Source organism: Sorex fumeus, unplaced genomic scaffold (genome assembly GCF_029834395.1).
Source record: "Sorex fumeus unplaced genomic scaffold, SorFum_2.1 ptg000123l, whole genome shotgun sequence".
Lineage (NCBI taxonomy): Eukaryota > Metazoa > Chordata > Mammalia > Eulipotyphla > Soricidae > Sorex > Sorex fumeus.
Window position 1 is genome coordinate 3,841,426 of NW_026606180.1, and position 24,094 is coordinate 3,865,519.

Genomic DNA, 24,094 nt, shown 5'->3' on the forward strand with positions numbered 1-24,094 from the left:
CTCGAGCAGGCCCAGTAACATCTCCGTTGAGAGACTTGTTGTTACTGTGTTTGGCCTATTGAGTGATGCCTGAGCACTACTGGTGAGCCTCAAAAGAAAACAAATGAGTGTTCCAAATAAATCAGACATAATTGGCCAGTACCAAACTTTGATAAAATATTACTCACTCAGTGTGGGTGTGTGTGTGTGTGTGTGTGTGTGTGTGTGTGTGTGTGTGTTTGTGTACAGGACCATGGTGAAAGTGAAAGGAGCATGAAATACCAAAGTCCAAAACCAGATAGACAGACAGGCATATATATATATATGTATATATATATATGTATATGTATAATATTGCACTGCACTGTCCTCCCATTGTTCATCAATTAGCTCGAGCGGGCCCAGTAACGTCTCCATTGTGAGACTTATTGTTACTGTGTTTGGTATATAGAATACATAATGGGTAGCTTGCCAGGCTTTGCCATGTGGGCAAGATACTCTCAGTAGCTTGCCAGGGTCTCTAATGGGGGTGGAGCAATTGAACCCGGATCTGCCAGATTGGCTGCGTGCAAGGTAAAGGCCCTACCCACTGGTCTATCGCTCCAGCCCTGTATAATTAAGCTTAAAAAATAAGCTTAATTTGTTATATTCTTTCTCTCTTTAGATTTAAAATTATTTTCTGCTGTTAAGTTGCTTTTCTTTTTATTGGTGACTTTGATGTCCCACTTTCCCCAGTTTTAAAGCTGTCCTTTACAAATGCATTAGGAAGTACTGTTTATATATTTTAGTTATCTTTTAAGAGTTTATCTAGAGTTATATATTACTTCTTCCTCAGGTGTTTGTTTATCTAGAGTTATATATTACTTCTTCCTCAGGTGTTTGGCAAAATTCATAGGAAAGTCATCTGGATCAGGAATTTTCTTCGTTGGAAAGTTTTAGTTATAAATTTAATATCCTTAGCAGATGTGGAGATAGTGAAAATATTTATTTCATCTTGAAGGGATTTGGCAGTTTTTGTCTATACACTGCCATCTGTGTTGTTAAATGATGTACTTTTATACAGATGTTTCTGGTAATTAACTTCTTTTGAACATACATGTGTTTCTTGTTTAGGAACCATATCTGGAGGTGCTCAGGGCTTACTCCAGACTCTGTGCTCAGGGATCACTCTTGGTGATGCTCAGGGGACCATATGCAGTGCTGGGGACTGAATCAGGTCAGCTGCATGCAAGGCAAGTGCCTTAACCTCTAATATCTGTCCAGGCCCTCACTTGTTTTTCAAATGTTTGTAAGCTCTGTAGTAATGGTCACTTTCTCATTCTGGCAGTGGAAATGTGAGTCTCCTCTTTTACTATCAATTTTATTGCTACTAATATAAAAGTGTTATCAATTTTATTGATCTTTGCTAAGAACCATAGTTTGGTTGACTGTATTCTAAGAGAATTCCTATCTGGCTTTAAATATGTCTTAGTTAATTTTTGTTTTGAGCTTATTTTTATCATCCAAAACTTTAATTGCAAGCTGTAGAACAAACTCTGGTTAAAGAAGGCCAACTGAAAAATCCATTTGCTTCAGTCTCTTCAGAAAGACTTCAAAAACCCAAGATTTCACTTAATTCCCATTTTTCATATGCTTGTCCTACCTACAAATGTACCAAGTCTAGGTCACCTTGTGTTTTACACCCTCCAAACAATTCTCAGTATTCCTCTACTGTGGTGTGGGCGTCTAATGGCATAGTTTTGGAAAGTGGACCTGGAGGCCAATTTCATAAACAGACTACAAGCTGTCCTTGACTTTTATCTACACCTTTCCTCCATTTAAAATTTATGAAGCCCTTTGACATTCCTGATACATTACTTCCTACTGTCAATTTAGTACTTACCTTTGCCCAGTATGTTAAATAAATTACTACTTACCTTTCTGCTTTCTTGATTTCAAATGTTACTCTTGCTGTGTTATTATTTTTTTATTTATGCATTTAAACAAAACCTACCTTTGATGTTCTGCATCTTTAGAAAGAATCAGAGATCAGTACAGAGTAAGGAAATATGTTTTCTTCTCTGATAATTAAATTCTACACCAAGGCACTAAGCATATAGACATTTATTTTCAGGAGAAGTAAGGTGTGCCCTGTCACATTGGGCATTGGGAGGGTTGAGCTTATGGGCTGAGGCTTTGTCAACTCTGCTAAGTGTAGATGGAACTCAATATTCTTGTTTTTTTTTCTCTACTTATTTTTTTATTCTTGCTTTTTTTACTTATTCTTGCTTTTTTCTCTCTACTTATTTTTTACTCTCTACTTACCATTGCAACAGTTGTGCAACTGATTTGTTAAGTCCATTACTATGATTCTTTTTTTTTTGTATCAAAAATGATCTTTTCATTTCTACTGCTTTTCTTCATGTGTAAGAAATTACAGTGCAGAGGTAATGCTAACCCTTTAATGTCAGGTTTCACTTTATATGGACCATTCTAAGAGGAGAAATAAAGTCTTTCAAGGTCCCTGGCACAACCAACATGTCAATTTCTATCATTTCCCAATAGGTTCTTCACAATATATATGTCAAAAATTATATTAATAATAATTGGTTTAATATTACCCATAGTTCATAAGATTATATTTTCCAATAAAAATTTTCATTTAAGGTATAACTCACTTATGCTTACCATAATCAGTGACAAAAAACTCATACATGGTTTCATTAGAGTCTTTGTGTATTTCTGGTAAGTCCAACTTGCTAGGATGACCTCGAAGAAAGACTTCAAGCTTGGCTCTGCTTTCCAGTTCCAGAAGTGCCCCCAAACTCCACATCAGGCCAAACATAAATAATTTATGAAGATGTTCAACACAGGAAACACCTCCTTCTTCTTTGGAGGGAATTAAACCTTCTAGAAGGTTGAGAGACTGAAATATTTAAAGACAACAGAGTAATTTTTAACATTTACAAATGTTATAAGAAATTTCAAAGGCAGCGGAAAAGAGAAAAGAAAACACATTTATCGGCAGACAGTTTCTGAGCCATTGTGTAGTCATAGGCACTAGAGCCACCTGTTTGGCAGATTAGACAAAAATGGGGGAACTGTAAGGGTCATTTCTAACATCCCAGTTCAGTCCTAATCTGAAAAAGAAAGATACGTTAACTAGATGTTTGCTAAGATAATTTTTGGCGTTAGAGTTTAGCTACTCCTAATTGTTACAGTTACGGTCAAGATGGCAGTAGCACAGAGGCAAGTGCAAGACTGGCAGAGGGACAGCAGCTCTCAGTGCTCTGAAGAGTCGATGGGGTCATGAACTTCTGTGTGAGTAGGGCCCCAGTGATTTGCAGTGGGTTGGCCCATCACTATTTCTTCCCTCAACCAGCCCGTGCCACCTGAAGCATATTGTGCTCCGGGGAGCAACTGTCTGGAGACCCAGAATGGCAGGGGGTGGGGGGATGCCCCTGGTTGGGCTTTGCTAGACTGGTGGCTGCAGCCTGACCAGAGTGGCCAAGCCACAAATGGTAATAGCCCTGGCCACGGTCCTGGTCCCTGCTGGGACCACTTCTGCCATCACCACTGGGGCCCAGTGGGTTCAGCCCTGCCACCAGATGAATCGGTACCCACAGGGTGAGTGCATCAGCAGCGTGATGATGCTTTCAAACTTCCTGATACCGTCAAATCATCCCTGTGCCTCTAGCCAGAATCCAACAACTCAAGACCAAGTTTCCTTAGAAATTAAACGACCAAAGATTAGGTACATGGGAGCCACGCCCATAAAACACTGCTGGCTCAGAGTCCAACAGCTCAGGACCAAGTTTCCCTAGAAATTAAACCATCAAAAATTAGGTATATGGGAGCCATGCCCATATACCACTGCAGGCTCAACTAGACAAGCTCATTTATTAGTTCTGCTTCAGAGACCCATAAATAATTCTCTAAAGAGATCAAAAGCCACAGCTAATATCGGACCTGCTCATGGCTGAACAGACTGGGGTACACGGTGGAGGGGCAGGGGGATTAGTCAATGCCCGCCCAAACAGCCCCGGCAGCCACTTGCTTCCACGCCACGTCCCCGGCCAGACTCCATTGTCTCCAAATGGACATCATTGAGATATTTGGGTTTGGAGATTTGGGGACTGATATCTCCAGGTTTTCTCAGGATTGGGATGGGCTACCTCCCACCACCTCCCTGTACTTCTGGAAGTCCCAGCAGTCACATCTACACCACCCAGTTTTAAAAAAAAAGCTGCTTCAGCTATACCTTCCAATAAAATTACTGAACGCCCTGACCAAACACTATGACCTCTCATACCTGTATTGCAAGCCATAATGCATAAAAGGAGAGAGAGAGAGCGAGAGAGAGAGAAAGAGAGAGAGAGAGAGAAGAAAGTTCCCTGCCATAGAAGCAGGCAGTGGGGGGAGGAAGGGGAAACAGGGGACATTGGTAGTGGAAAATGTACATTGGTGGAGGGATAGGTGTTATTGGAACACTGTATAACTGAAACCGAACCATGAATAGCTTTGTGATGGTCTATGTCACAGTGATTCAATTTTTCAAAAATGTATTTCTTTTTAGATACATGTGGAACTCAGCCAACGATGGCCTTAGAGACCATCACCTTTGACAATTAAAGTTTTACTTATTTACGCACAAATTGTGTGTCTTCTGTTGTCCTTCCAGTACAAAAGCAGAGGCAAGACAGGAAGTGTAAAGTTGGAAATATTTACTATCTGGCCCTTTAAGAAAGTGTGTTTCCCTGTACCCTCCGCTGCCTCACCCCCAACAGGAGACAGAAATGTTTGATTGGAGCCTTTAGATATTTCTGGTAAGGCTAACTACAGTGAGACATGCTCAATATTTCAAAACAAAATTATCTCAAGATAAGATTTTCACTTATGTTAGGCATTTTAAAGCAATTGCTAAGTAATTCATTGCTTTGTGTCTTCAGTACTATTTCCTAACTACCTGGCTTTATCAACTGATTCCCTTGCATTGAAAGAATTGAGTGGATAATGAGAGATCACCTAGAGACTAAAATCAGGAGAGTCCTTAAAACATATGGTTATTACAGTTATTTTCTCTCCCAAAGATTAAGGAAATACAAGAACAACCTAAAAGTAGAGGTGGCAGGAAAACACTAAAAGCTATTCAGAAAACTCCCCTATCTGATGAATGATAAAAGGGAACTGTCACTCAAGTTTTCCTAACTGCCACAAACTCCTTTTCATACTCTTCTGAGATTTTGTTTCTTTATTTTGCCTACTTGCAATTTGGAACCATTCTGGGGAGGCTACGAAGCTTGACAGTGGAAAAGATCAATCCTCTCCTCACCACATCCCCCTGAAAGTGCAGTAATAGCTACTTCACTGGGATCAAACTTCTCATCCTTCACAGCAACATCATAAAAATATTTCTATTAAAAAAACTTCTTAGACATGAATGGCCATGATCCAGAGACTCACGAGGGAATCTTGGAACTGAGCAGCTCGCTGCAGGGATGGCTCCGGACCCCAATTATTTTCATTTTTAGAATCCCAGGAGCACACAGCCACTTTTGCGGCCACGTGGTATCACATATTATTTTTTTTCTTTTTGTTGAATCACTGTGAGATAGACCCTTACAGACATCTTATACTATGCATAACAAGCAATAAAAGAAAAAACAAAAAAAATTATGTTGCCTATGGGGCAGGCTTGAGTGGTGGTGGGAAACTTCGGAATAATGGTGGTGTAAAGGTGTAAAGGTGGTGGGATTGGTGTTGAAATATTGAATGTATTCAATTATTGTGAACAACTTTATGAAAATAAAAAATAAAAAGTGTCCAAGGTAATAGAAAGTAACGATAATCTTTAAATATCTAAATAAAAGAATTGGGAAAAAATCTTTTTATGATTTTAAAAGGGCAGAGAGATAGCATAGGGGTAAGGTGCTTGCCTTGCATGTAGCCAGGAGTGGTCCCTGAGGGCAGAGCCAGATGTAATCTGCACAGCAGAGTGTGGCCCCCAAACCAAAAACTTAGCCCGGGGCCCTAGGCGATGATATAGTGGTTACCATTCTTGTCTTGCAATGGACTGACCTGAGTTTGATCCCCAGAACTTCAAGTAGTCCCCTGAATCCACCAGGAGTGATCCCTGAGCACAGAAGCAGGAATATGCCCTGAGCACATCATGGTATGCCCAAATAAACAAACAAAAGCAAAAGTAAATAGAACATTTGGTTCTTGAAACCACATGCTTAATTATATGAGGACTCCTTGACTCAAGTTACCTGCTGTGTACAGTACTCTCAAATTACAACACAGTTTGTTAAAGTTAGTCTACCAAGTACCATCCGAAGTGTCCAATCTAGAATCTTTTTGTTAAAGAAGTTTTAATTTAACTATAACTAAAGAAATTGTTGGATATATCATCTAACAAGGTGGAAAATTCTAAATATACAGCATCATTTTGATAAAAACTTTTAAAAATCTTGAATTTTCTATAAGATCTTTTTTATAATTCCCATCAGCACAGCTCTATACGACCTGCTTTTTTGCTATTCCTATTATTGAAAAAAGAGATTTGGATAAGAAAAAAATAATAACAAGAAGAAACAAATTTGTCTCATTAGAAACCATGGGTAGTTCGAAGTACATAGATAGGTGTTTAATTTTGGTTTTCTGCAGCTCATTTCCAGGCTCATGGATTCTGTCTTCAGCTGTTGTCATTCTACTCTCAAGGGCTCACACTGAGTTTTTCATTTCATCTACTAACTTTTGGTATTAATGACACTTCTGTTTGTAGTTTTCTTATTTCTGCTCTCATTTCCTCCTGCATTTTATTGGCTGTCTGTTTCACTGTTGATCTCGTATCTTCCTGAATTTTATTGGATGTCCATTTCACAGTTTCTTTGAGCTCACTGAACATCCTCACCATTTCGTCTCTGAATTCTTTATCAGAGAGATTTTGTATGTAGGTACTCCCTGCTGAGTTTCAGGGCTCCTTCTCTCCCTCCCCTTCTCGTGGGGGTTCTGGGCTGTCTTTCCACAGGGCCCGTGGCAGTCTGGGGGTGGTGATCTCTTCGTTCCCCTTCTAGGACATTTCCTTCCTTTTCGGTATTCCTTTATAACTATGTGGAGGCTCTTTGGAAATGGATCTTAAGAGCTATACAGGGGGAGTATAGCTGGCAACTCCTGGAAGTTGCCTGCTGGGGAAGCAATAGCCTTTGCCTTTCTAATGTGTGGGTGGGGCATTAGCAAAGTTCCTAGAGTTTGAATCCTGTCAGGTAGTTTGTCTCCTGGGAACGGTCACCCTGGGTCTGCCTTGCTGCTGCTACAGCATCCACAGCTGCTGCCGCTGGGGAAGGGAGTTGTTAAATTTGGGGAATGGCTTCTCACTCATGATTTTTTTGGTTTAGTTTCCATTATGAAATTACAAACATTTACAAATAACATGAGGGTTTTTTTCTCTATTAGCTACCTATATGCATATTTTCACTGTGACTAGTTTTTAATAGGGCTGGAGCGATAGCACAGCGGGTAGGGCGTTCGCCTTACAAGCGGCCAACATGGCCGACCCGAGTTCGATTCCTCCGCCCCTCTCGGAGAGCCTGACCCGAGTTCGATTCCTCTGCCCTCTCGGAGAGCCCGGCAAGCTACCGAGAGTATTCGATATGCCAGACACAGTAACAACAAAGTCTCCAATGGAGACGTTACTGGGCCTGCTCGAGCAAATCGACGATCAACGGGAGGGCCTTTATTCTGTAATGTCATTTTTGACCTGGTGATATTAACTGAATTTTTTTTGTATATTTATTGAGTCTGATAAAACTTTAAAAGTGGAAATGTAAGAAAAAAAAGATTTCAATGGACTGTATGGGTTTTGTCTTTCAGATGCCTCTTAACTTCAAGTAAGTGAAAAAAAAGCTTAGAAGTATAAGTAGCATACATATGGAAACAAACTTACCTGCATAATATAGTTGCATTCTAAGAGTTGCATTTTTGGATTAAGGTTTAGTTTCATGTATGTATAGGCATCATCAAATATACTATCATATAGACTTTGGAAGACAGTAGCTTCCTGTGCAGTACGCTTCTTCAGCCATGCCTGCAGAAAAAAAGGGAAAAGAAAAAACCTCGGTGAGAAGGTGATACAGGCGAGCTCCAGAACAAGCTTCTGCCCTCTTCCCCCTTCCCACCTGCATTATGGGTCTCCAGCTAAGGGCAGAGCTACTGATGTAGACCATGCCCATCCGGGAAACAGTGGCAGGAGAAGCGTTCTCTATGTTGTGCACTTCGAACAAAAGCTTGCAAGTCGGGGCCATGGGGATCCGATCTCCGTTAGCTAGCGTAAGAGTTTTATTGTCATCCAAGACAGAGTTTAAATTTTCAATCCAAATGGCATCGACGGGGCCATCTAAAATGAGGAAGACGTTTTCACCTGCAAGGGATTAACAGAAACACATCACTCTCCACCTGAAAAACTTAAAGTGGGAAGTTAAGCATATTATCTAGTTATTCATAAACTGGTAGGGGAAGAAGCAGGGTACCAAGGACAGTGCTCCATACCTTTTTTAGTTTTTAATGTTTTTCTCCACAGGGTAGAGAAAATCCCGTCTGTCCAGTCGTTGGTGGCAGTGTCCAGTCGTCCAAACATCTGCGGCGCCGTGATGGCTTTGGGGTTCATCCGCATTTCTCGATGAGGCCTCCCACATTCTGTCAGTGCCTTCATCAGTACTGTGATGACTGTTGTCTTCCCAGAGCCGCTGGGCCCAAGTGTCATCAAGCCATGACGCACCAGTGAGGTCTCGTATAACTACACAATGAAACATCAAGTGTTTCCTGAACAAACTGAAATGGCAACACGATTCTGACATTCACTGACGCTTCATGTGGGTGAAACTCTAAAACTTTCTTTTAAAGTCTTCCCAACACTCCTGTGAGCCAGTCGAATGAACCCAGGGCCGTGATGATGTCATAAATGCACTGCAGCCCTTAGGGCTTTACCTCCACCCCGAAACTTAAAAACTCTCAGTAAATTGTTCATTAAAGTAACTAATTCTTGGGGCTGGAGAGATAGCACAGCAGGTAGGGCATTTGCCTTGCACGCGGCCTACCCGGGTTCGATTCTCAGCATCCCTTATGGTCCCCTGAGCACCGCCAGGAGTAACTCTTGAGTGCAGAGCCAGGAGTAACCCCTGTGCACCAGGTGTGACCCAAAAAGCAAAAAAAAAACATAAAAAACCTAATCCTTTATCTAAAATAAAGAGGAGAAAAAGGGGATATTGAAAAAAAAATCTTACTAAATGGGAATAGCAGATTAGCACCACATAATAAAATTGTATAAGTGATAAAGTAATGACAATAATGACAACGCAGAACCCAAATTAAAGTTTGGAAATAATTCGTCTCAAACTCTGGATTTTGCTCTGTAAAGTACTAACTAGCCTGCGCACCGTGGGTTGCTGATGCAAGATGAGGCATTGTCCCCGCTGATGCATCAAATGGGACTATAGCAGCCCCTGGTGGTAGAAAGCGGCAACACACACCATCCAAGGAAAATCCCTGTTGAATACTGCAAGCTCCCCGTTCAATACGGTTTGGAATGAGAATTTCTATGCAGTGACTTTATAATGCAGGGAGTGTGCCAAATAACTGATAAGGGAGTCGTGTGTGTGTGTGACAGGGACAGGGAAAGTCAAGAAAAACGTGATTGATAACAAATCTGCGGAAGGCAAAATGAGTCCCTGTCCTGCAGGGACTCTCACGGAGCTTAACAGCAGTGTTCCTTCCACCCAAAAACGGAGGATCTTATATTTCCTGCTCCACTGCCCACAGTTACAACTAAGAGAGCTCAGGAAGTAAACTGCAACATGTATCTCCTCTGCCAACAAAGAGCCCAGTGCTCCCTGGGAGAGCAGTGCTGGCTGTGGCCAATAGGAGCAGGAGCACTAGAAGTCAGTTCTGGTCATGTAGAAACAGTGAAGAGATTCCAGGGTGTCTGTTCCAACATCCTGTCTATATATAGTTTATTAATAAAAGTAAGAAGTCAAAGGCCTTATAGATGTTCAGAGCTAAAAACGGAGTTATTCTCCTAAGATTTTTAGATGTAAGTGTATTAATACTGGAACCGATCATTTAGAAGTCAGAGGAACTGACCACAATCACGGTCACGGTCCTCCTGTTTTTTCATCGATTTGCTCGAGCAGGCCCGTAATGTCTCCATCGTGAGACTTGTTGTTATTGTCTTCGGCATATTGAATACATCACAGGTAGCTTGCCAGGCTTTGCTGTGAGGGTGAGATACTCTCGGTAGCTTGCCGGGCTCTCTGAGAAGGAAAGAGGAATCAAACCGGGCTTGACTGGCTGGCTGCATGCAAGGCAAATGCCCTACTGCTATGCTATATCGCTCCAGCCCACTGACCACAATATTCTGTTCAAAAGTAAAGTTACTGAGAGCCTTCCCTCTAAGATCAGGGACGAGACAAGGATGTCCACTCTCTCCACTGCTGTTCAATATAGTACTGGAAGTACTTGCAATAGTGATTATGCAAGAAAAAGATATTAGGAGCATCCAGGTAGGAAAGGAAGAAATCAAGCTCTCACTATTTGCAGATGATATGATACTATACTTAGAGAACCCTAAAACCTCTACCAAGAAACTTCTAGAAACAACAGACTTGTATAGCAAAGTTGCAGGCTATAAAATCAATACCCAAAAGTCCATGGTTTTCCTATATGCAAATAGTGAAAGAGAAGAAAGTCACATGAAGAAAACAATCCCGTTTACAATGGTGTCCCAGAAAATTAAGTACCTAGGAATCACCTTAACTAAGGAAGTAAAGGACCTGTACAAAGAAAACTACAAAACTCTACTTCAAGAAATAAAAGAGGATATGAGAAAATGGAAAAATATCCCCTGTTCATGGATTGGGAGAATTAACATTGTCAAAATGGCAATACTTCCCAAAGCACTGTATAAATTCAACGTGATCCCTATCAGGATACCCATGACATTCTTCAAAGAAATGGAGCAAACACTCCTGACATTTATATGGAACAATAAGCCCCCATGAATAGCTAAAGCAATTCTTGGGGAAAAGAAAATGGGAAGAATCAACCTCCCTAACTTCAAACTCTACTACAAAGCAGTAATAAGTAAAACAGCATGGTACTGGAAGAAAGGCAGAGCTGTAGACCAATGGAACAGGGTTGAATATACTGACATCTCCCCCCAAGCATACGAGCATCTAATCTTCGATAAGGGGGCAAGAAAAGTGAAGTGGAGCAGGGAAAGCCTCTTTAACAAATTGTGCTGGCAAAACTGGACGGCTACATGCAAAAAAGTGGGCTCAAATCTCTGCCTAACTCCATGTACAAAAGTAAGATCAAAGTGGATTAAAGACCTCAACATCAGACTGGAATCCATAAGGTACATTGAGAAAAAAGTTGGCAAAACCCACCATGACATAGAAGCTAATGGTATCTTCAAAGATGTCACACTGCTGGCCAAGCAAGTGAAAACAGAGATAGACAACTGGGACTATCTTAAACTAAGAAGCTTCAAAAGAAACAGTGACCAAAATACAAAGACAGTCTACAGAATGGGAAAGGATATTCGCCAAATACACATCCAATAAGGGGTTAATAACAAGGATATACAAAGTATTGGTTGAACTCCACAAAAAGAAAACATTCAAACCCATCAAAAAATGGGGAGATGAAATGAATAGAAACTTTTACAAAGAAGAAATCCGAATGGCTAAAAGGCACATGAGAAAATGCTCCACATCATTAATCATCAGGGAGATGCAGATCAAAACCACAATGAGATATCATTTCACACCACAGAGATTGGCCCATATCCACAAGAACAAAAGCAACCGGTGCTGGCCTGGATGTGGCGAGAAAGGGCCACTCCTTCACTATTGGTGGGAATGCCGACTGGTTCAGCCCTTTTGGAAAACAGTATGGACGATTCTCAAAAAATTAGAAATTGAGCTCCCATTTGATCCAGCAATAGCACTCCTGGGAATATATCCCAGAGAGGCAAAAAAGTATAGTCAAAGTGACATCTGTACTTGTTTGTTCATTGCAGCACTCTTTACAATAGGCAGAAACTGGAAAAAACCTGAGTGCCCGAAAACAGATGACTGGTGAAAGAAACTTTGGTACATTTACACAATGGAGTACTATGTAGCTGTTAGAAAAGACGAAATCACAAAATTTACATACGAGTGGTACTACATGGAAAGTATCATGTTAAGCGAAATGACTCAGAAAGAAAGGGATAGACATAGAAAGATTGCATTCATCTGGGGAACATAAAGTAACAAAACAGGAGACTAACACCCAAGAATGGCCGAGATTAGTACCAGGAATTTTACTCCATGGCTTGGAGGCCAACCACACATGCTAGGGGAAAAGGGAGCTCAGATAGAGAAGGGAGCACCAAATAAAGGATGTTGGGAGGATCCTCCCAGGATGGGAGAAGCATGCTGAAAGTAGAGTATAGACCAAACATGATTGTCACCCATTGCCTCTTTTGCATACCACAACACCCAATAAGAGAGAGAGAGAACAAAAGGGAATGCCCTGCCACAGAGGCAGGGTGGGGTGGGAGGGATGGGGGAGGGTGGGAGGGATACTGGGACCCGTGGTGGTGGAGGATGGGCACTGGTGTAGGGATGGGTATTTGATCATTGTATAATTGAAACCCAAGCACAAAAATGTGTAAGTCTGCAACTATATCTCATGATGTCTCACTATTAAAAATAAAAAAATAAAATAAAAATAAAAACAAAAGTAAAGTTACCATTACTGGAAGAAAATTTTTTTCCCATATTATTTCTTGTATTTCATGGCCCCCAAAGGCACCCAGCTGTAGGTAATGCTGCTATATTGGCATATAGCAGCAAGCTGGGTTGTTCCATTTCCCAGGATTTTAATTAGTACTATCTTCTCCTTATTTTTCTTGAAACTCTGGTTACCACCAAAGCTTCTAACAGGGATGAGTGATCTCTATAAATTTCCAGTGAACTCAATCCATAACACCCCTCTAGGACCAACACAATCCCAATCCCCTTAAGTGTTTTAATTAAATTATTAACCTCAAGCAAGACTAAATCACAAGTTCTGTTCGGATGGAACCTTTGACAACAGACACTGATTGTTGCAACAATAATAGATTGATATTCGTTTACCTGCACAAGCTTAAGATTCCAAGGTGGGTGGTTTATCAAACCTTCCTGCTGCACCTGATTCTCTACTGCAGCTTGCAAGTCCGCGTAAGTGCTACTGTCTAGTTGTAATCCTGGAAACAGGTCATTGATTAAGCTGAGGAAAAGGGGTTCATCTTCATCAACCTAAGATGCCACAGAATACATGTATTTGTTCAGCCAACAAATGTTTATCAGCCAGCAAGGAGACACATACCACTTTATTCTCAGATAATTATTTACTACTCTGTTAACCAGACATATATTCTACAACTCTCTCCTGGCTACCACTACTAAATACATATTATTTATAGAACCACACCCACAGTAGGATTGTATTCAACATCTCCCACAATTTACTGCTCTAAGGTTTGATCTTATTACTCTATCAAATGAATGTTCTGCTTCTCACACAGATATCACTGTATCACTGTCATCCTGTTCATCGATTTCCTCGAGCAGGCCAGGCACCAGTAATGTCTCCATTCGTCCTAGCCCTGAGATTTTAGCAAGTGCCACATTGGAGGCTCCTTCAAGGTCAGGGAAATGAGATCTATCATTGTTACTGGGTTTTGGCATATCGAATACGCCACGGGGAGCTTGCCAGACTCTGATGTGAGGGCAGGATACACTTGGTAGCCTGTTGGGTTCTCCAAGAGTGAGAACTAGACAATAAGAGGTCGCTCTGCTGCGAATGCAGCTGCACACTTCCGGGAGCTAGATTTTATAGTCCCTGGGACTTGGCCATTGATGGGATAACATGGCACCAGGGGTAGTTGGTGTAATTCCTAGCTTATGGAAGATGGGGGATCTGGGTGGAGGAGGCCCAGTCCCGATCCAAGCAGGCTTGGAGAGCTCAGCCCCGGGTCCCGCACACCTGGGTTCCTCTGCCAGATATATAATATCTATCTATAGATAGATAGATATGTACAACTTGAAAATGCACAATTTACAGCTCCAACCTTATGACAATATTTAAATAAGGAAATTACCATAATTTTCATGCCTGTCTCATCCATACTACCTTTCTTATAATTAGTGGGCTTGAGTAATCTAGGTCTTTTCTTAAACTACTTCATGATCAACTTCATGATCACTTGCGATTTCTCTAAGACTCCCCTAGAGTCTTGTAGAATTCTTTTAAAAAAGAATTTCAATGATAGCATTATCTGATGGTATCTGTGAAGTATCTTAGATCACAAGCGGTAAATTGGACATCCTAAACCTGTGGAGGTTTCTTTCAGCGTCTCACTAAATATGATGTGGGCGAGTTTTCCAAATTCATTCTCTCATATGTAAGATGGTAATCGGTACAATTATCCACATTTGTCACACAGAGTTGTTGTGATACTCAAGACAATAGCCTAAGAAATGCTTATGCAACACAAGATGTTTTTAGGTTTTATACCTAGAATGAGAGCTTCCTATGAACCTTTTCTTTCAACTTTGTCTTCCCATGTCACTGACATGTGTTTTATGGAACACAGTGGAATCATTTAATCTTTGAATCCTCAAGTAGTTCAAAAGTATGAGTTGCCACCACTCACCATCTTGGTGGTAACCACGTCCATAGTTAATATTAAGTGTATTTTTGGGTAAATTGATGGGGGTAATGCTCTGGGAGAGACAGCTGAGATAAGCTGGACATGTCTGGAGAAAGATAAAAGTTACTGCAGTTGCCTGTGAATGCCGTTTTTCATGCTTAGAATTTGTGTTACATTATGAAAACATGGATGATGCCTGGACTGAAATTTTGAGGGAGTTTATTTTATGGAAAACACTGAGAAAAAGATCCATTTCCCATCCATGCTGTTCACACAAGGCCAGGAGGTTTTGTCACCTTCAGAAAGTACAACAGTAGCCTGATACAACCATTATTTCTGAAATCATTCATGGCCACAGATAAAAATGAGTCAACTCCCTTTTGTCAACTAAATAGGATGAAATAAGGTCAAATCTTGGAAGACAAGAGCATTTAAAGAAGAAAAATACCAGTTTAGAAAGGTTCATATCTCTTAGTCCTCTCATAACAGTGCTCAATTCACTGTCTTCAGGTCTCGCTCTTTTCTGAGCTCCAAGTGTCCTCAATACAGATAGAATATTTCTCAACCCAAAATCATAATGAACCTAAGATGATGAAAATAAAGAAAAATGTATTTAATTGAAAAATTCTATATGTAGACACACATAATAAAAATATTCTGATATATACAGTAGGTCATTTTCTTTCTAGAGGGTGACTTTTTAACTTTGGATATAAAATTATTACAGTAATGTGCACACATTTTAAGTATACAATGGTTGTGTTTTTAAAGATACAATTTACCATGTTATTTCATAGTGTGGTATTGGAAATACCTAAACTGAGAAAAATTTTAGCTTAATTCTCCTACCTCTCCTTTGGTGCAAAAGTGATCACTGCATGACAAAGATTAAGTTGTAAGTATGCATTCATATTTTAAATCTGTATGTCTAATAATAGGTACAGTCTGGCAAATTAGAAACATATAGCCAACTTTATGATTCCATTTATATAAATTCATTGAAATAAAATTATAGAACTGGAAAAGAGGTTAGTGACTCCAAGGGTATATGGGCTGGGGGTAGGGGGCTCTGCTTCTCTGGGATCATGAGGGAGACTTAAGAAACTAGAACAGTTTCGTATCTTGAGTGAGGAACTCCACAAACCTACACATGCATCTTAATTGCCTAAGATCACAAAACACACACACAAGAGTGTAGGCAATTTATGAAATATTAATAAATCTGTGGATTTCACCAATATCAATTTTCTAGTTTTATTACTGTACTAGAGATATGATATGTTAATATTGAAAGAAGCAGGGAAAAAACTACACAGAACCTCTCTGAACATTTGTTTCCAAATACTTCTCCATAATTATTGCCCATAACAGGATCACCGGTCCATGGTGGTAGGAAGCTTGCCACCAAGGGTAGGGGGAGTTGCAGTTAGGACAGAGAAGGGGCAACAGTAGTTGGAAATGATCACTGGGCAAGGACTGAGTGCTGAAAGAAAGTAAAGTGATAAGTATGATACCCTTTTAGTAACAGCATCACAAACCACAGTGCCTAAAAGTAAACGAGGGAGACAGAGAGAAAAAAGTGTCTGCCACAGGGGCAGGCTTCAGGGGTGGGGTGAGGGAGGTGGGCAGGAGGAAAACTGAGGACACTTATGGTGGAAAATGTGCACTGGTGAAGGTATAGGTGTTGGAACATTGCAGACTAAAACTCAATCACGAGCAACTTTGTAACTGCATATCACTGTGAAGTAATTTTAAAAAATTTAAACAAAAAAGAATCTTTAAAATAGGTCAAGTTTAATTAGTCAAGTTGCAGTTTAGAAGAGTCAATAATCCTCCCCCTCCCCCTCTTCCCCCTCCCCCCTCCCCCTCCCGTCCTCCCCCTCTCCCTCCTCTCTCCTTCTTCCAGCACCACTACTCCTGCTCCACTGGGGGGGAGGGGTGGTGGGTGGTGCAAAGAGGGCTCACTTAGGGCAGTGCTTAGGGGACCCTGTACCCTCTGTTGCTGAGGATCAAATCCACGCCTCCTGCATGTGAAGCATGTGTTTCCATCCTTTAAGCCAGCAGTAAAGTTCTTTTGAAACTGACTGACACTTATTAAGGTAAAATTATGAAGTAAAAAACTCAAATTCTATAGTGAAGGGATAAAATAAGATAGACAACTTACCTGCTTAGTAAGTTGTTCTTCACAGAGCTTGTAAAGAACATAAAATTTTTGAGCCAAGATTACATTTTCAAGAAAACCACAACTTGCAAGTTTAACTCGCATAATGATCTGAAAATTAATAGTGAGATTTTTTAATAACTTTAGTGATGGACATATAAATAACACAATTATATGTTTTTCTGGCACATACCTGTCTGTCAGGAACCATCATTGCAACAGTTCTAAACAGAATTTTTAAGTTTTCTGGTAGTTCCTGTCGTCCTGCATATCCAGGGTTCTAAAAGTTAAAATATTTCATATTTAATTCTTGGTAGGCTTTGTATTCATTGAATATGTGTTTCAAATTCCTAGTTCAAACAACTACTTCATAACCTAAAGTGGTGTTAAAACAATAGATTAAACAGCTATCCTCCCTCAAAATTGTGGATTGGGTTAAGATATTTATTATTTGCAGGGGTATCACTCCCAGCGTGCTACAAATCGCATGCAGAACGGAGAAGCAAATCTCAGGCTTCATCTGCAGAGATGTGCTCTAGCCCTTCTAGCCATCTTTTTCCTCCCCCCAGTCTTTGACCACACTTATCAATGGACACATCACATATGTTTCCTGTTTCGTGATGCTAATAAACTCAAGTGCATATACAACTTTTTGGGAGCAAGGATAAAGTGTCTTTATTTGGTAAACAAAATGAAAGAAAATCAGATCAAAGAAATACTGGGATAATCATAATCTAAAACATGTGATATACCGCCAAGCTGCCAAGTTGTCTCATGTAAATAGATCCCAGGATGAAAACTCTGAAGTCTTCTTGGAATGAGGGTGGGCAGATTCCCCTCCCTCCAAAGAGGCCCAGCAGCCACCACATCCAACCCCGTGGACCCAGCTCCACAGTCCCTGGAGCACGTGGCCACATATGTCACTATCACTGTCACTGTCCTCCCGTTGTTCACCAATTTGCTGGAGCAGGCCCAGTAACATTGTGAGACTTGTTGTTACTGTGTTTGGCATATCAACTACGTCACAGGGAGCTTGCCAGGCTTTGCCAGGCGAGATATTCTCGGTAGCTTGCCGGGCTCTTGAGAGAGGCGGAGGAATCGAACTCCAGGTTGCATACAAGGCAAACGCCCTACCCACTGTGCTAAGGGGAGAGAAATGACAGCAAACATCAGAGATAGCTTTCTGTACTACAATCTTCCTCACACTGCCTGGGGAGCATGAGGTGAGGAGGAGATTGCAGTAAATAAAGGTGGGATTTTTTGCGGGGGAGGGAGACAGAAATAGTTCAGTGGGTAGGGTTCTTGCCTTGCACACATCTGACCCAGGTTCGACTCCTGGCACCTCATATGGTCCTTTAAGCCCCTCCAGGAGTAATCCCTGAGTATCACTGCGTGTGGCCCAAAAAAACCAGTGTTTTGGGGAAGGAAGGAAAGAATGAAGGGAGGGAGGGAGGGATAAGAAACAGGTTTGGGACATGGCTCAGGGGTCAGGAGCACGTGCCTTTCACAAGGCCCAGAGTTGATCTCTATCTCCTCAATATTTCCCAGAAATGACAGCCCAGTAGGAGCACAGAAAATTTAATGGGAAAGTCGTGTCGGACCTCAACAAAGACCAATGAGTGAAAAACAGAGACACCGAAAGCGCAATCAGCACCAACCAGTTCAGTGAATCCTGACACAATGACTTTAGCAACACCTTTGTGAGATACAACATCATCACAAATTGACTTTTATTGATCTATTTGATGGTAATTCCATCTGTCATTTTGTTGTAAACAAGCAACATGGAGTAAATTTGTTTGTGCCTGCTAAGAGGTCACTCTTGGAGCATGGGTCGGAAAATGGGGACACTGGTGGAGGGAAGGTCCTAGTGGTGGTGGGATTGATATCGGAACACCAAATGCCTGAAACCGTATTATAAACAACTTTGTAAATTGCTGTGTTTAAATCAAAAACATATATTTATTTGGGGTAGTATCATTCCTATTTTTTCATCAAAGCACTGCAATTTACAAAGTTACTCATAGTTGAGTTTTAGACATATAATATTACAGCACTGATCCCTCCACCCGTGTCAGCTTCCCTCCACCAGTGCTCCCAGGTTCCCTCCCATATCCCTCTCTTGACAGGCACATTTCTAAGTTCAGTTGTTGAAAAAGAACTTTAAAGAAGAAAATTAGCATTCTCCAATGACTGGCACCCACTGTAGCACTGTCGTCCAGTTGTTCATCGATTTGCTCCATCGGGCACCTTTGTGAGACTTGTTGTTACTGTTTTTGGCATATCGAATGACTGGTGCACTTCAGTAATTTTTGTTTCCTTACGCAGTCATTCCTTAAAATTAAAGTATAGGGATCTTTGACAAAGTACCATGAGTAACAGTAGAGATAGGAAATGAATCAGAAGAGACATTAGAGCTCAAAGGCAAGGAAGGTAAGGAGGGATTATTTATTTTTGCAAACTAAGAAAACTTCAATTCCTAAACATTTCTGGGTAGATAACTTACAAGGGGCTAGAAATTCTAAGAAATTACTTATTGTCTCTTAACACTTCTTTTTCCCTTCCTTAGTTACAGAATACCAGTTGCAAACTGGGTACATAGCCACAAAGCTTAAATAAAGTAATAAAATAGGAGACTAACAGCCAAGTTGGCCGAGATTAGTGCCAGGAGGTTTGCTCCATGGTTTGGAGGCCAGCCACACATGCTAGGAGTAAAGGGAGCTCAGATAGAAAAGGGAGCACCAAATAAAGGGTGTTGGGAGGATCCTCCCAGGATGGGAGAAGCATGCTGAAAGTAGACTATAGACCAAACATGATTAACACTCAATGCCTCTTTTGCAAACCACAACACCCAAAAGGAGAGAGAGAACAAAAGGGAATGCCCCCCCACAGAGGCAGGGTAGGATGGGGGGATGGGGGGTGGGAGGGATACTGGGATATGTGGTGATGGAAAATGGGCACTGGTGGAGGGATAGGTATTTGATCATTGTATAATTGGAACCCAAGCACAAAAATTTTTAAGTCTACAACTGTACATCATGGTGTTTCACTAATAAAAATTTTTAAAAGAAGTTTCATTCCCCAGACTGCCTTGCAGCTAGTGAGAGTCAATCCTACAACATGATATGCAAATGATGACGTGGGAAGAAATATGACAATGGAAGAGAATTGATTCGATCCATTCTTTACAACAAAGTCTAAACTCTCTTGTAGCATATCTATTTGTACATTTTAGTTTTTGTTTAGTTTAGAACCACATCCAGGGGAACTCAGAGCAGCTCTGTGGGTGCCCAGAGACCACATGGCTCAAGGGACTCTAACCTGGGCCTCCAGCATGAAAAACATGTTGATTGACAGTAATATCTTTCTCTGGCTGACTGTGCTTTTAACTCTCCTTCAGCCAGAGGAACCTCAGTTATAAAATGCCTTTCCTGCAAAATTCAGCACAGAACTCTGCTTCCCTGCCCCTTGAAGTTAGGGGGAGCCCTGTACATTGCTTTTACCAATAATTAACTGACCTGTGTCAGTTCTGAATTAGAAACTCTTAAGAGCCAAGCCACGATTCCTTGCTTTTGCTTTTGCTACCAGCAGGGAGCAATAACTGATATAGTACCAGAGTAAAATCGTATAAAACAGCTTTTCCCTTTACTCCCTTATTCCATAGCCCACAGGTTCATGTGGCATGAAGAAGAAATATTTTTTGTGTGTGTGGTTTTAAGCCACTAAGATTTGGGATGTGGGATTATTACTACAGTTACGATATAATACATAAAACACTTTGTACATAGATATTTAATAAACAAAAGCACTATTATTATCAATAGCAAATCACTGCTTTTACTACTTAAAATACTACATTAAAAATAATAGCGAATTACTTCTGGATAGTCAGTAATTTGCCCACTAATATTTTCCTTCCGTTTAAATCCATAACTAACCAGTGAAATTGTATTTAAGACCTACTTTCTTACCATTGTTAAGAAGATTCCAAATTCTGGATTTAAATCAACACAATCGCCATCAGAAAAAATGAACTGCTTTTTCCTTTCTTTTCTTGCTGTCAAAACGATATAAATTTGCTGGGCTGCCACTGATAATACAGGCAATTCAATTCTGTTAAATTCATCAAAACAGCCCCAAGAACCTGACTGGGCAAGACCTGGTAGGAGAAACAGTTCATTTGAAAAGTGTCACTTCAGCACACCCCTTCTTGAGAGCAATCATTTCCCCAGAATATTTCCCCAAACGATTTAAAAAAGACATTCATTCCAGTGGCTCATTATAAAGACATCTAATTCCAGTGATAGAGAGAGGTTTAATTATTTGTATATAATCACCAAAACCATGAAAACTGAACACGGCCACCAGGAAAATCCAGGCACGTACTCCTATCCAGGGACACTGAAGCATGATAAAATTCAGTTCAGTCTGGAAATGCTGCCTCCCTAGAGAATGATGGGAGCAGCCGTAATGTTTGGAAAACTGACAAATAAGGAATGTCCTCTCTAGGTCAGATCACTCTGTTCCTTTTTTGTTGCTCTAAGAAAGAAATGTCAAGATGCTGAATGAGTCAAAGACTAGCCAAAGGGACTTTTATTTATTCCTTTCAAACCCAGCACAATGAAAGGCTGGATATCATGAAGGTTGCTCCTGTCTGATCTCTACAGATAAAAACCCACATTTGCTTCAGCTGTACCAAATGCTCTTCTCTCTTTTCCTTTTCTCTTGGGAATTTGTATTTATGAGTGTTGGAATTTATGCCCCTTGAGCTTTTCTATCAGAACTAGCTTTTTTGTATTTTTGCAATGTATTCCTTTGGATAGCTCAAGAAGATTATTTTAAATTTATGTTTCTAATTTCCAATTATTTTTTTCGTAGCAGCTTGTTTTGATTTTATGTGATAAATTCTTGAGTCTCTCTCTTTGTTTGCCTGATTTATTTTTCAGTTTTCTGCTATCTCATGAGTTTAGTGGCCTCTCTCTCTCTCTCTTTGATTTTTTGGTTATTTCCCTGATTTGTTGAAAAAAAATTGATGTTCTTTGAGATTTCTGCATATTTCCTTATCGAAAAGGCACATTTACACTCTTGCAGGATGCCAGCCAGCCTCTGCGTTTTGGGGGCAAGGCTAGGGCAAGAGCTTCCCTCTGCCGAAGCCTGAGGCTTGCCTCTAGGGCACAAGCGCCCATCTGGAGTTGATCTTTGTGAGAACACCCATTTCAGAGTTGTGGAATAGCTTTTGTGTAGAGGAAACAGACTGCAGAGTGCCTCTTCTTTCTCTCTTTTAAGCCTTCAGCCCTGGTTTTGTCATCCTAGGGTTTTTCTGGTGCTCCAATCTCCTTCTCTTGACTCTAGAGCCTTTAGCCAGGAGCAGTTCACTATTGAACTTGGGTTAGAAAAAGGACTCTCAAGGCTCAAAAATGTTTCTCAGAAAAGCAATTATAAAGAATAATATGATGAATGTGCCTGTAAACACCCAACAAATCTTAACAATATGCTTCATCTTTCATCCTTAAGAATAAGGAATCAGGACTACAGTTCCAGCTCATGTATGCCTGAAAGGATAGGTACTTTCTCTCTAGACGTAACTGCCATCTCTACATTTGATGTCAGTTTTTCCTATGCAAGCTTTCTAACTATGGATTTTATGCATAAACTCACAAACACTATTACTTTGCTTGTTCAAAATTTATATATGTGTATCTATTTATAGCTATCTAGTGAGCTATCTATAAAATACTGAACATATTCCCCCGAAATTTATCTGCTTGTTATTATTCTCAGTGTTTATTTCCCTGAGATTTATTCATGCTTCTAAATGTAGACTGAATTCACTATTTAAAATGCTATGTTGTACACTATTTCATTGCATAAATATAACAGTTTAAAAATGCATTCTCTCAAATAATGTTTGGGTTTTTCCTAACAATTTGCTATATAAATGTGTCAGTCTTATTCCTATCTTCTTGCAATATGTTTTCACATAAAACGTTCTAGTTAAAGAGTATGTGCTTCCTCATTTATGGAGTATAAAACAACATAACATGAGACTGACACCTAAGGATAGTAGATACACGGGACAGATAGATTGCTCCATAGCTGAAAGCCTGCCTCATGAGCAAAGGAGAGAAGGCAGCTGGAATAGAGAAGGGATCACTAAGAAAAAGATGGCTGGAGGAATTGGTCGGGATGGGAGATGTGTGCAGAAAGTAGAAAATGGACCAAACATGATATAGCCTCTCAGTATCTGCATTGCAAACCATAATGCCCAAAAGTAGAGGGAGATTATGAGGAATCATGTCTGCCATGGAGGCAGAGGGAGGCGGGAGAGGGGGGATATACTTTGGATATTGGTGGTGGGGAATGTGCACTGGTGGAGGGATGGGTAAGTTTGATCATTGTGTGATTGTAACCCAAACATGAAAGCTTGTAACTATCTCATGGCAATTCAATAAAGTTTGGACACACCCAGCAGAGCTCAGTCCTTACTACTGGCTCTATGCTCAGGGATGACTCCTGGTGAGCTTGGGTGACCATGTTGGGTGCCAGAGATTAAATTCAGGTCAGTTGCATGCAAGGCAATTGCCCCCTACCTGATATGCTATCACTCTGGCCCTATTATAGTGCTTTATAATATTATCTAATGCAGGAGGGCAAGTCACATGTGTCCTCTGATTAGTATCTTGATCTACTGTTTCAGACAAAATAAATGTATTCCACTTTCTTAATCTATTATACATTCAATGCTTGGAATATACTACCAATAACAATATTCCATATCATGCTGTCTGGCTATTTTTGGCTGAGGAAAGTAAAAATATTATTTATATTGATATTGTCAATAATTTTGTCTATATGGAATAATATCACTTTAGATTTATGTCAGAAAATAGCATTAAAAAGCAATATTTAATTGCAAACATTAATTCACCAAACAATTTAGCATCCTTTGACACTTACCTTTAAAAATCCTTCCTAGGCCTCTGAAATCCATTTGATCTGAGCAGTTAAACACGACCACATATTTCCCCAGACATCTTCCCATGTCCTTTGTGGTTTCAGTTTTACCAGTACCAGCTGGTCCTGCTGGAGCACCTCCCATGTTCATCCCCAAAGCCTGTGCTAGAGTGATATAGCATCTGCAAACATTAGGTGGATAAAGCACTGTGATTATAAGATAAGGCACGGACAATATCAGTATCAGTTGCACAGAATTGATTATTTATTTATTTTTTTTT

General features: G+C 40.4%; 1 protein-coding gene across 1 annotated transcript in view; it reads right to left on the minus strand.

The window, feature by feature from the left end:
* The window catches only part of DNAH8 (dynein axonemal heavy chain 8), a 438,788-nt gene that overhangs the window by 182,302 nt on the left and 232,392 nt on the right, over nt 1–24,094 (minus strand). Inside the window, 10 exon segments of the mRNA XM_056137311.1 lie at nt 2,647–2,884; nt 7,904–8,044; nt 8,136–8,377; nt 8,506–8,752; nt 13,140–13,301; nt 15,147–15,281; nt 16,863–16,970; nt 17,053–17,139; nt 20,831–21,018; nt 23,817–23,995. Of these exon segments, the coding sequence (XP_055993286.1) occupies nt 2,647–2,884; nt 7,904–8,044; nt 8,136–8,377; nt 8,506–8,752; nt 13,140–13,301; nt 15,147–15,281; nt 16,863–16,970; nt 17,053–17,139; nt 20,831–21,018; nt 23,817–23,995 (1,727 nt within the window).